General features: G+C 38.3%; 1 protein-coding gene across 2 annotated transcripts in view; it reads right to left on the reverse strand.

Annotated features, from left to right (window-relative positions):
• MYOM1 (myomesin 1) overlaps positions 1–13,618 on the reverse strand; it is an 80,055-nt gene that overhangs the window by 30,099 nt on the left and 36,338 nt on the right. The window contains exons 15-22 of one of the 2 annotated variants that reach the window (XM_074146195.1): positions 12,053–12,236; positions 10,861–11,035; positions 8,944–9,065; positions 7,683–8,009; positions 5,863–6,059; positions 4,963–5,089; positions 4,057–4,241; positions 2,906–3,020 (exon numbers count right to left, since the gene is read on the reverse strand). In XM_074146195.1, coding sequence (XP_074002296.1) covers positions 2,906–3,020; positions 4,057–4,241; positions 4,963–5,089; positions 5,863–6,059; positions 7,683–8,009; positions 8,944–9,065; positions 10,861–11,035; positions 12,053–12,236 — 1,432 coding nt within the window. The remainder of the gene's footprint in view (positions 1–2,905; positions 3,021–4,056; positions 4,242–4,962; positions 5,090–5,862; positions 6,060–7,682; positions 8,010–8,943; positions 9,066–10,860; positions 11,036–12,052; positions 12,237–13,618) is intronic. The other variant, XM_074146196.1, reaches the window with a different exon arrangement.

Here is a 13,618-nt window from a genome sequence, read left to right on the forward strand (position 1 = left end):
TGGGACAGGGTTTCCTTCATTTCTGAGGTTCAAGCCCTTCTCAAGTGACTGATGCGGGATCAGAATCTAGTTTTGCCTTGCACCAAGATGCACAAGGACTAAGGGCAGCAATGGGGAAGAGCTGCAGTCTGCTATTGGATTTCCCTTGCTTCCTGTGAGATTCCCCCACACCGAAGTGCTTTTGTCTGAAGACAAAGTTACAGCTCAAAAGTAGCCTGGGTTCATATTTGTTTATGTGGGTGGGTTTTTTAATTTAATTTTAGAAGTTAACTATAAAACTTAAATGTGGTTTTTAAACAAGAGAAAGTGGATGCAAACTACCGCATCTTATTTACACATTTCACTGGATAAAGTCTATTGGTACCATTCGTATTATAGCAAATATTTTCATTCTGGATATTATTTACTTAAACTCTTTGATTAGAAAGCTCAGTTGTCTGGCTATTTTACACATTTGCCAAAAGCAACATTCCAGCAGGAATTGTCTAGAGAGACCTGACAATATTTTGTCTCCATCCAATATGGTAATAAAGGCAGCGTTCATTGGACAACACCAAAAGACTTGTAACTTTAAAAAAATGGTATGATTGTTCTTGAGATTTGTGTGGTTTGAGTGAGAAAGGTGGAAGCCTGCCCAAGAGACTGCTTTCTGCAATTATTTTTTTTTTTAATAAGCCTTTTGTTCTTTCTTAATAGTTTTAAGAAGCTTAGTTTGGTGGATGCCACATCTGCAGATCCTAGCTCAAAATATGGGTCAAACAGATTTGTACAAGTAAATAATTTTCAGCTTCCCTGAGATCTCACTGGCCAACTGCTGACTTCCCTGTGATCCCTCAGCCATTACACCTGTGAACGCAAGCATTGCTTGCAAAAAGGCCATGGTGCTGAGATGTACCTCCTTCTCTAATGGGGAGGTCTCTAAACCAAATATTCTGCTCAAGTTCATGTTGCCAGGTGGGTTTGAGTGAACATTGAAAAATCTGCACAGGTTTGTTTTTTTTTTTGTCGTTGTGATCATCTTCATGAGAGTTTACAATCATTGTGGTTTTTTTATAATTGTAATGGCATGAACAATCCTTTATTTATGACACTGGAGATGGTTATCACAACAAGTTTTTATCAAAAGTCTGACAGATAAATATTAACCTCAAAGAAAATGGATTAGTAAACCCAAAAGTTTAGTACTAATACCGGTTTGATTCTCTTTGTAGAAGTGGTTGCTGTATATAAGGCTGTTAATAAGTTTCTGAGTTTTGCCTTACTCCACTTGCATGATAGAAATTACCCTAGTGCTTCAGCAGCTTGTAGACCTGAAATTATGGCTACTGTATTTTTAAAAGATTCTGTCCCAAGTCCTTCTTACTCACACACTTATCCTTTTTTGTCTGTGTATCCCAATCTTACACCCTCTCAACATTCCATCTACTCCTTCCAGTCCCTTCTTCCCATCCCATGCTCACTAGCAGTCACCCCAGTCCCCAACTCTGAATTTTCCAGTTCTTTTACACCCTCAGCCTCCAAACTCTTTTTTTCAGACCATCTTGACTTACACCCTTACTGAGGTCTAACTCAAGGCTTCTTAGGATTTTTGCTGCCCTGGTCGTAAGGGCCAGGCATTTATGAGAGCTGTGGCAGTCCTGCTGCAGGAATAGGAGATGCAAAAATGAACCTGGGAGTCAGAAGCAAGGAAAGGATCCCAGGGAAATGCTCCTGAGGCAGCCGGAGTGGGAACGGGAACTGACGACTGCCGGTGGTGTCTGCTCAACACCTCAACACAGTCAATACCATCCCAAATAAACCTTGACTATTTCTCCAGGCTAGGAGCAGTTATCAACCTGACTGTGTAGGCAGGGCAGGCAGCTGTTTGCCCAGGTGGTCACCTCCTTTGTCTACGCCCCTGCACTGCTACTCGTGCTCCCTGTGCCAGGCTGCCGCAGGCCCCCACGTCATCCTGCCTGCCCACTGTCTACCTTCGTTCCCGTTCTTTTAAGGCTCTTAGAAGGCTTACCACGTGGGATCAACTATGAGAGTCTGCAGGTGGAGGAAGGGAACTTGTCAGAGGAAAAGAGGGTGTTTGGTGGATCCTGGCTGGGTTGTACCCCTGTACCTTCTTATGTCACACTAACCACATACTAGATTTAGTTAAAATATCTGGGAGTTTGTTTTTCCCCCTTGTAGGACCCTCTGCTTCTAAAATAGTCTATAGATGAATAAGCTGCAAGCCCATGTTGTGTTAGGGACTTAGTGACATAAAGGTGTTGACTCTGTTCAAAGTCACCTATGTTACCTGTATAGCTAAATAAAACTCAGGGGTTTTCTGAAGTTCCAGGTACAGAGATTCTGCCTCTGCACTCGTTCCCATGTTTCCTGCTGGCATTATAGACACACTGGATCCAGCCTTCAAGGATGACTCCAGCAAACAGTGGCACTTGAATTCCTACTGAAGGTGGTCTCCAAACTGACCTCATTACGTTTTTAAAGCCAAGGGAAAAAAGGAATTTCTTTTACCCTTTCCTCAAGCACATTGCATAAGTTAAAGGAGAGAGATAAAACATAAACAACTGGTTTACTAAAGGAAGAGCAAAAATCTACATCTGTAGAATGTTTTGGTTGAGCTGATCTTAGTGGGTCGTCTGCTTATGCATTTATCTATAGATATATGCAAATCTTACAACTTTATTGTATTTTTATATTCCTGAACATGTAGGTAGAGTAAGAAAATCTCTTCTGACCTTAAAATATCCCAGACAAGAAAGTGATATGACTCTCAGCTCATTTCCTGCTTAGTAAAAAAGTTTGACTTGAGAAGGGTCAGACTGTTCTCATGTAGCCTGTATGTAAACATGTCACACAAACAGGAACCTGTTTAAATATGACAAAAAAAGAGGAAGCATTTCTAACAAACCTGGTCGTGTTTCAGCTACGACAGGTTCTGTGACATCTGATGGTTTCCCAACACCAGCCTGGTTTGTTGCTCGCACACGAAACACATAGCTCACACCTTCCTTTAGGCCACCTATCTGGAGGAAGCAAATGTATATACATGCATGATGTATTAAAAACCACTGATTTTAATTTCACACTTCTTACAATTCCAGCCTGGATACTTGGCAATTTTATTTTCTTTCTTTTTGTTTTGCTTCTTTTCCAGTTGACAAATATTTCTTCCTCATGCTTGGTGGTTTGGTTTTTTTCCAGTTCCAGAGTGACATGACTGATCTGTTTGGCTTGCTCCTCCCATGTATGCATAGCTAACATTCAGACTGTGTCATTACTGTCATTGATTTCTTTGCAAAAGGAGCATTGTTATTGGAACAGGATGTTTTTAACTCGTGTACCTTGACCTCTGAAACAGCATAGTCTTTTACTGCAGGTAAATTCTGGCTTTTGAAAATGAAATTATCAGGGTAATAATTGCCAGCCATGCCTATTTTGAAAGAGGAGGGCATTTAATTGTACAGATTTAATTGTAGTGACTTGAGGAATCATACTGACATTATAACACCTGCAAATACTTCTTTAAAACATATATGAAAGGATCACACTTAAAAGTGAGTTGTCTTAAATATGATGAAAAGCATACAAATGGCAAACCTACCTAAGACATATCTCTAGGACAGAGAAATAAGGTGATCCCTTATTTAGAAGTCATTCCACAAAATTATGTAGCATAATAGTGCAAAAAGCTTGGGTTTAACTCACTATGAAATGCGTGGAGAGGGTACTTTGTGTTAGAAAGAATCACCTGCCACATTATCACATCTACTTTGTCTTGCCCTTTGAGCTAGAAAATGCTAGGGTTGCCTCCTGCGTTATTAGAATGGTATTTGGGTATAGCAGTGCTTTCTTTTATTTTTAGGCTTGTCATACCAGATTGTCTTCTGAGTTACCGTCTTGTTTGACTATACAGGCATTACACGTGTGTATCCTCAGCACAACATCAACTACTATGTATTTCACTATATACAACCATGATCAGCACAGGATAATGCTATCGAAGGCTTACTTCCTCAAGATTATACTACTATACCAGCATTTGAATCTTAAGCTATTTACCTTCAAGAATTTCTTCTGAAGTGGCTTCTCATTGACACTTCTCCAGTGTTCCTCCTTTGCCTCAGTTTCCTTCATATCAACATAATATCCAGCTATGGGACTACGACCAGTATAAACTGGTTCCTTCCACAGTAAAACCAAAGAGTCCTTCCTAACTTCTATGCATGTGACATCATGAGGCGGCCCTGAAAGGTAAAAGTTGCAGTTGTGGTATCAAAATGAATCCCAAAAAGGTTAATGCATAAGACTTCAAAAAACCAAAACCAGACACCATGTTGTACACCCAGAGCTGATGTAACACGTGCAGCTCCTCTGTATCATATCTAGACCCGATGCCTATTAAAAAGATTAGCCCAGAAAACAATCCAATTTGTTGAGATTCAGTATCTTGATCAAATATTCATGAACAAACAAAAATGACAAATAATCTCCAAGCTCAGTTAATTTTTAAGCTAATGTGCTGCTTCAAGGACTGCTCTAAAGTTCACTGAAGTCAATGGAGGTTGTTTTCATTCATTACAACGAGTGTTAAAAGGCCAGTGTTCTGGCCTTTAAGTGATATATTTAGACAAGGGTTACAGGATCTCATTCTTCCCTGCCTTGTACCTCAGACAAGTATTTATGTTTACCATTTAAACTAGGAAGCAAAGTGGCAGATGTAGTACTGGAACCAAACAGGAGAGAGAAAGAAAATACAAGCTGCTTGTAAAATGCTACTGATTAAATAGGGATTGTTTAATGCATCATTGTAAATGTACTAAATCAAAGCGATGGAGATTCCAGCCTGGGTATGAACTTCAGTGCCTGTTGACTCCCCTGGAAACTGAAGGCATTGAGAACTTAGATAATCAGTCACAGAGCACCCTTGGGCTGTGAGTAACCTCCACCTCCCTGTCAGAATCCTACCAGGAACAGCAATGGTCCATTCTTCACATTTGAAGGGCTGGCTGGGCAGGGAGGGTGTCCCAACCCCAGCCAGGTTAGCAGCAGCCACCTGGAACTGGTACACCATGTTTTCCTTCAGGTTTTGAATCTGCAGAATCAATAAAATGGTACTTATTAACTTTGGATTAAGGCTTTGGAAGAAAGTCACAGTGACAACTATTGAATGTACGGGCATGCTTTTAAGTGCTTGAAGAGATGAAAGCATTATTGACATCAGACATAAGATGATAACTATCTTGGCTTTTCCTCTAATTAGTAGTGGAGCATACATGAGTGGTCTTAGCATGCTCAAATAATTGTAAACCCCTTTTCCTATTGATAGACACTTTGGTAGTCAGGGAGGGAGCAGGGTATTGCTCAACAGTCATATTAATCTGTTTTGTGATACAGAGCAAGTTCACTTAAGGCAAGACTTGTCCTCACAGTGGGGTGAAACTCAGTCCTGGCATTGCTTTTCATTTGTAAAGCAGGTCACCAAGGTTGTAGCTAGCACTATCTCTAAATTGGGTTAAGAACTGATCACAAAACACAGCTGGCGCAGAGCTGGTTCCAGCACCAGCAAGCACTGGGGTAGGTGCACCAAGCCCAGCAGGAATGCCATTTATTGTGAGGGCCTGACTGACTTGCAAAAATTCAGGCTATGTCTAGAGTAGTGCATTCACAGATGACAATTGGTGCCAGACTAACAGGTAAGTGTACAAATAATTTTGCAGAGAAGTTTAACCAAGCTAAATAAATTTATCATCATGGATATAAAATCCTCTGAACAGCAATCTGCACACTGAATCATAATTCATCCCAATCTGTCTTTGAGATCTGTTTTGGAACACCTACGGCAATAGCAATAAGTTAACGGCTTACCCTGTAGGCCCTTTCACTAATGGCCTTAATGTTGGCCTCCATCCATTTCCCAGGAACTCCATCAACCACTTCACGATAGTTCACGTAGTAGCCGGTAATTTCAGTTCCACCAGTGACTTTAGGTTGTTTCCACCCTAATGCCATCGAGTCACGGACACTCTCAAGGACCATGATGTCATAAGGTGGAGATGGAGCAGCTGTTTCAACATGAATAATGCATAAGTAGGATGCAATATTTCAATAGTCAGACTGGCATTCAATTACTGTATTCAGGTGGCTCCCATCCTGCATTTCCTGATTAGGACAATATTTATGTGGTCAAGGGAAGTTTCTGGAGTTGGAATAAGAAATGCAGGATAAAAGCTTAAGTAAATCAAACGAAAAACTCCAAACTGCATAGGAATTAATCTTCAGGATCATTTGGTTTTTGAGAAGCAAGCTGATACGTAGTGAAAGACTGTGTTGCAATTGCAGCTCTGATGTAAGTGATCAGGACTCGCTTTAAAACCGTGAAAAATGAGGAACTAAAACTAACACTATAGGAAAAGTAAAAAAAAAAAAAAAAAATGGAGATGCAATGATTTGTTTTGTTTTGCTGAAAGCAAACTCTTTTTCACACATACAATATTCGTTGTAGTCCCTTTTTTTAGATAGACCCACATTCTTCCCTTCCCAGAATGCAGTTTATCTGTTCATTCTTTTCTTTTTTTCTTTTAAATTTATACACTGTGCAAATTTTATCATTGCACCCATTACATGATCTTACCTTAATGGAAGGAAGTGTTATCATAGGCACTGTAGACTGACCAGAAATAGAACATGTCTGTTACTGGAACTTAAATTAAAAAAATTTGCTGCATAATCCTCTTTTTAAAAAAAAATAAATTTTTTTAACAATACAGAAATCATTAACTTCATCCCAACCCATTTTCTTGTAAAGGTTTTTCTATACCTAGTGGGGAAATGCTTGCCCACACCCAATATTTCATGCACCAGTGAAGAGCTCTACTTGTGACCTTGAAGTCCTACTGTTGATGTTAATCCTACATCACATACATTTCTTTTTGTCTTTAATGTTTTATCTCAGTGTCAGCTAGCCCTGGGTGCCTCTAGTTTATTTTCTATTCAGAGTTTTGCACAAGCCTTACGAGTCTCACTTCAGAGGGCTGGGGAGGAATTCCATTCACTGTCCAGGTACCAGGACTTAAATGAAATTTAAACTCCACATTTCTCAGGCATAATGTGTGTCTAAGTGTTGACAACATAAAATGTGATTTTGTGCACGTGCCTTCAACTTGATAGGTTTTCCTCATTACATATTGCTGTCAGTCGGAGACACAACACAACATTCATTAGCACTGTGTCTCAGAGGATAAGCTATAGCTTAGGCATAAATCCACAAAGGATCTTCATATATCCTAACACAACACAGATTTTCATGCTTACCATCATAATCAGATTTTGTTTCCTTCACACATACATAACCCAGAGACTAGCTAACAAGACTCCTAACAAATTACTAAAGTGATTTAGAAATAATACAGTACCTTGGATACATTAATATGTAGTCAAACAAGCTATTAAATTAGTAAATGGATTTATGTGCTTCACCTTCAGTAGCCACTAAGTTTATAAAGTGGTCTCTGATACCATTACATGCATAATGATCTTAGCGGAGAGTTGAGCACGTAATTAATGGGTCTGAAGGAAGATGCATCACTGGAGAGCACGGTCACTTGTGGCGCAGAAGAGCAGAGGTTACAACTGTCTGAAGTGGATGTACCAAAGCAGCGAAATCTACTTATTTTATTAATTCTCACCTATATCTTTCTTCTTTGTCACTTTTTCCAGTGTCAAAAGATCCCCGGGTCGAGACTTACTTGCCTGCTTAACAGCAACTTTTTGTGGTGCAGATGTGACACCGTTCTTAACCATTTCTCTCGTATTATTGTCTCCTGTACTGCCCAGTTTGTCAGAGCTACTGGGTAGAGTGCCTCTATCAAATTTAGCATTGCATTTTAGCAAAGCATCTGTGTCAAAGATAGGCTGGGAGGACTCATGCATGCCTTCCCAGCTGGTAGTGCAGTCTGTTAGTCCACCAGCTTTACCACTCAGTTCAGGACACACACCATGACGCAATCCTCCCCCTATAATTGCCAGAAAACAGCAAAGACAGTTTGAATTAGAATACATTCTTTTTTCTTCGTTTAGTCAACAGAAGAAAGAAATGCGCGCAGTGAACAATACAGCCAAAGTATGACAAATCATAGGTTTTACACACAAAATGTTAAGCCTGAATTCACTAAAATTTAAAATGCACAGAGTGCCTCTCAACCTGCTTACAAGTAATGTTCTTTTAATAATGTCTACTTTTCAGAGCAGAAGAAATGTGGAAAGTTAATAGTAATCTTCATTTGCTACAATTATTTTAGTATTAGATCTCCCAAGTCATATTTCTGATCTTTTCAAAATGTCCTCACAAACTTGCCCAAAGCCACATCTCTCTGCTGTAAGGTTGTGAGGTATGCAGTTTTAATACAAATAAGAGTGAGGATGTTGCAGACATACAATTTATTATAGCTCAATGATCTCATTAATCTTTACGGATTAGTTCAGGCAGTGGCAAACAGAAGTAATTAATCAACAAAGGGAGAACACACAGGGTTATAGAAGGTTTACAGAAAAAACATTGCACTGATTATTAGGTTTAGGTATGGAAACAAATTTCTTAGCAACTGACTGTATATAGGATGGTGTATGTTAGAGGTGATAAATACCACATTACGGAATCAGAACGACATTCCATTTTCCAGGATACCTATGGAGTGAATTTGTCAGTGCTCTCTTACAGTGGTTCACAAGAAACACCTGAAGAAGACTGGATGGTGAAGGCGAACAGTCTACAAGAGTGCAGTGACTGTGAAACTATAGCTGTGAGACCACAGAATCTATGGATAAATTATTATTTGTGGATAGCATTATAAAACAAAACAATTAGTTATAAATAGTTGCTGAAAACATCTTTACTTAATCAAAAAATCCCACATTCACCATTGAAAAGAGCAATGGAAAATAGCTTACCAATGGCTGCTTGCACTTCTATAGGCTCCGAATCCTGTGAAAATTCACTGAGTCCCGCTGCATTAACAGCTCTGACTCTAAAAATGTACTTCTCACCATTTACGAGCCCATGGCAAATGAATCTAAAACAAACCAGTGAAGGAATACTTAGAAACTATTACGAAGAAAATAAAAATCTTAAGAGGGAAAAGAAAGTGTTTCTTCCATAAAATTTATTCTAGTTTCTGAAAACTGAGGATAAACCATGAGCCCAGTCACTTAAATGAAGTTCAGAGAATGCAGAATGTATCTAAGTACCTCATTCACACAACAAAGATAATGTCTGAACCCATGACTCTTTAGATGTACTGTTTACCAACAATTTTTCCTTCTTAAGACTACACAAGTTCTTGTGTTACCAGAGGGTCTCCCTTACTTCTGATAGAATATAAAATCCATACTTCCTAACAGAAACAATGTGAAGATCTGCAGAGATAAGGCCTATATTTGCTTATTGGATATCTTCATGACATAAGTAAAAGGCACCAGTAGCAGACATTTCCATAATTCACTTCCAATCATAGATGAAAAATTGCAGTGTTCAAAAAAATTACAGGGCATTGTACAAGAGCTAAAAAAAAAAAGTGTCTGATTTTTTATTTCACTTCCTTGCTTCTATATGTGAAACAACAATCTAACAGACAAACTCTTTTATTAGAATAGTCTTTCTACTGGATTACCTAATGATCACATTAAAAACCTCATAAATTTTATCTTGTGTCCACCCTGAAAACACAAAATTTCCCAAGACAGGAATCAGTTATTCTGGAAAAATTGTGTTTTGGAAATTTAAACATTTATTTAAAACAACATTATTTTTTAATAGGTAATTTAAGTGTATTTTATTTCATGTTACTTTTATTTTGTTCTACTTCATAGTGTCATGTCTTGCACTACCAACACTGACATCATGCAATGATGTATGAAGCAAATATAATGTGTAAAACAAAATGTATTTCAAAAAAAAAAATTTATTTTGGGGGAAAAATAAAATCTGACTAAAAACTTTCAGAGGAGAATTTTCCCTACCCATTCTACCAGACTTTTCCAAATCATTTGCTTTCACTGGGATGTATGCAGAAAACAAATCAAAATTATTGTAATAAGGGTTGTCATGGATAGCAACTACACATAAGAATTATCAGTCATAACAAGCATGGACTGCTTCTGGATTGACATCAATCCACTTGAGATCAAGTTCTGCAATTACTCCTTTACACTCTGAAGATTACATCCTTATTCAAACAAAACCAAATCTGATTTAGCTTGCAAAGTTTTAAATCTTGATTATTTTTTCTGACTAGAGCCTGAGCTTCATGTTGGTAAGAGATGTGAGTTTATACCCAATATTTAAGAGCTTTCATTAATATCTTGATAATTGCAAGTGAGAGCAGTTAGAAAGTAATATCATTAGCCTGATATAGTCCACATTTCCTCCTGACATTCTAGAGATACTGTCCAGAAACATTTTCAGCAGTCTTCCAAAACAAAGGACTTTGCTTCCAAACATTGAGCAGTTTAGTTTTCCACATTTGTAACTTCAGTCATTCCTTGCTGTACTGTTTTTCATCAAACTGATAGGTTGTACAATAGCTGAAACTAGTGAGCTGCTTCTCTTTTCTTCACTAGTAATGTCCATGCTTTCTCCCCCTTGACTAATTGTTTCTAATGTAAGTTTGATTATAAATTCCTTTTGGACAAGAATTACATTTTGAAATATGTTTTTATAACTTCTTATGAATTTCACCTGCAAGAGTGATTCCAGCCTGCTGGCTACCACAGAGCCATTAACTCCACTACTGCTAATGGCTGGAAAGCACATGTACCCAGTAAATCAAAAACCGGTGACCATAATTTCCATGCTTTAAAAACCATTACCTTGTGCCTTTCACTGGATTGTTGTTGCATGGTTCCCAACGACCAGATCCAACTACACTTGACTCAATGTAGTACCCAACCAGTTCCTTGGCATCTGGGGGCTCTGTCCAAGTGACAACAACTGAGGTATCTGTATTCCTAGTTGGCATAATACGCCCAGGAGGTTTGGGAATATCTGTGGGAGAGAAACAGAAAGAAACTAGGGACCAACCAGTCAAAATTTACAAATAAATTGAGTGACATTCTATTCTTGATTATATTAGCACAACTAACAGAGATTTAGCCTCCCAAAGCTCCTCTGATTTCAATCAAGTAATCTGGCACAGCAGGACAGGATCAGGAGGTTCAAGCCTTTGATGGTGAAGCTCCTCATGTCTCCATTGCCTATGGTTATGGGCATTTTCTTCAAATTAGATTTAGTTTATTCCCTTATGCTGAATATCAGCACCAGAGATGTGATTTGGAGCTTTCTAAAAGGGAAAATGGGTTAGGTGCACACTGAGTGATTTTGTGCAGCTCACAGAATAAGTCAGAAACAAATGCCCCTGTTAAGTAGCAAAACGCATCTAAAGTGTTTTTCAAGAGCAGCTGTTTTATTCTTCTTAGAGGATGAAGTTCATGGGCATCAAACTGCTCTGAGAATACAACCAATATGCAGTAAACAGAGACAATCTGGGAACTGGATACAAATCTGCATTGCTGTTTGGAAACAAATTGCTAATGTAGACATAGCTACTGATGCCTTACTGTGGTGAACATCTTGGCTTTTCTTCCAGTGGAAATAGTCTCTGCATTCATGTAAATATTAAATTCTTCACTTTTGTTTAATTTGGCAAACAAGGAAGGTTAAACTCCGCTGATGTCTGGGCTTATTTTCAATAAAGACTCTAAGTAAAATAAAACATTTTTGTACTTCCTTGAGTTTTCATTTTATTTCACTATTTGCAGCCTTTGCAATTCTTGGCATCGCTATTTGCAGCTTAATTCCCTTGGTTTGCATCTGTCATTTGACTATACATTAAAGGTTCAACAACCCAAACCAAAATTATTTTAGCTAGAGGGAATAAATCACTGACTACTCTTCATACTTGAATTATTTACTGGGCAGCTGTCTGTCTTCAGACAAAACAATTATATCATAAACTGAAAAGATACCATAGAGGTAATTTAATACATATGACCACACACTTACCAAGTTTGTCGTCCACCACAGTGGCTTCAGTTGCTTCTGAAGGCTCACCAATTCCAGCTGAATTGCAACAGCGAACTCGGAAGCAGTAGGATTTGCCTTCAGCCAAATCAAAAACTGCAAAGCGAGGAGACTTCACAGGGATCTCGGTGTTCACCCTTTGCCAGTCCTCTGTGCCAGCAATGCACTGCAGTCAAACCCAGAAACTGCATTTGGAGCAAAAGTCTCTGAAAGCTGAGCATCTAACCCGACAAGACTTTCTACCTGGACCACCAAATGCATGTCTACTGTGAAGAACAGGGACTCACATTCCTCCTTTGGGCCTTTCCTCAGAATGAGTGTATTTCAAAGCTTATGAATCTGCCAGATGTCCACCTACTCCAGAAAACTAATGTAAAAGCTACTGGTTTTAATATATCAAAGCTAAACTCCTCAAAACCACAAGGAAGTGATGTTATTATTAACTGCATCCATTTCTGGACCACTTTCAAAATAAGTTCTGCAGACATTCAACATCTTCCAAATAACAAAACTCTAACACTACCACATTGCTTTTAGATGCTCTTGTGCCATTCTGGAGAGTATTTTTGGGGTGGATTCAAGAGTTATTCAGGATCTGACCTTAATTTTCCAGAAAAAGTTAACATGTGCAATTAGTTTGTGAATTGTTTTTATTTCTGTGGCTAGAAACTCTACATGCCATGATCATGTATACCATTAATATTAGTGATTAATTTTTGCCTGTGATTTACATCAAAGAAAATTCCAAGTAATGGGCCCTGGTTTCTGAGGGATTTCAAATTCTCAAGAAAATATTACCTGACTATGTGACATTAGTGCTCAGTAATCAGTATGCAATAGGTTATTAAAAAGCTTACTTATATGGAAACTCAAAATTCATATATTCATCCTCTCTAAGTCTGTTGCTAAGTGAAACTCATTTATTTAGACCAGATTTTATAAGAGAGATGAAAAACACATAATGGGAAGATATTTATGTCTCCCATGATGACACCTCTAGACTGACAGGGAAAAGCATTGATAAAAAAGTTTGTGAGCCATGAGATAGAAGTAAAAAGGGTGATGGCGTGAAGAATTTTCTAGGCTAGCAGCCATGCAAAATACATCTCAGAAAAGCAGGACACTGAAATTAAAACTGATTCTGTTCTAGAAAAGAAATTTTGTCATCTTTGTTGAGTTGGTGAAGCAAATGGAAAGTTAATGTAGAGGATAAATATGAAAAGACAGCTGGAGGAGAAAGTCCTGATGCCAAGAAACTCTTGCAGAATGCCTTCATCCAAAATGTTAACAATCTGTCCCACCAGACAAGCTTCATTTATACAAATTTAATTTTATATATATGTGTGTGTATATTTAAATATATATATATCAACACATGCCTTTGCTCTGTGCTTTCTCATTATAGAGGGAGCTTGTCAGCCTGTCTACTCCAGGGTAGGTCAATGACACTGTTCATAAAAGGATATTACAGCGTGTGGCACATTCTGCATCTACTTTCCTATTTCCCATTTTGTTTTCTTCCTAGTTTATCTTAATTTACAGTAACAG

This window comes from Numenius arquata, chromosome 4, assembly GCF_964106895.1.
Source record: "Numenius arquata chromosome 4, bNumArq3.hap1.1, whole genome shotgun sequence".
Lineage (NCBI taxonomy): Eukaryota > Metazoa > Chordata > Aves > Charadriiformes > Scolopacidae > Numenius > Numenius arquata.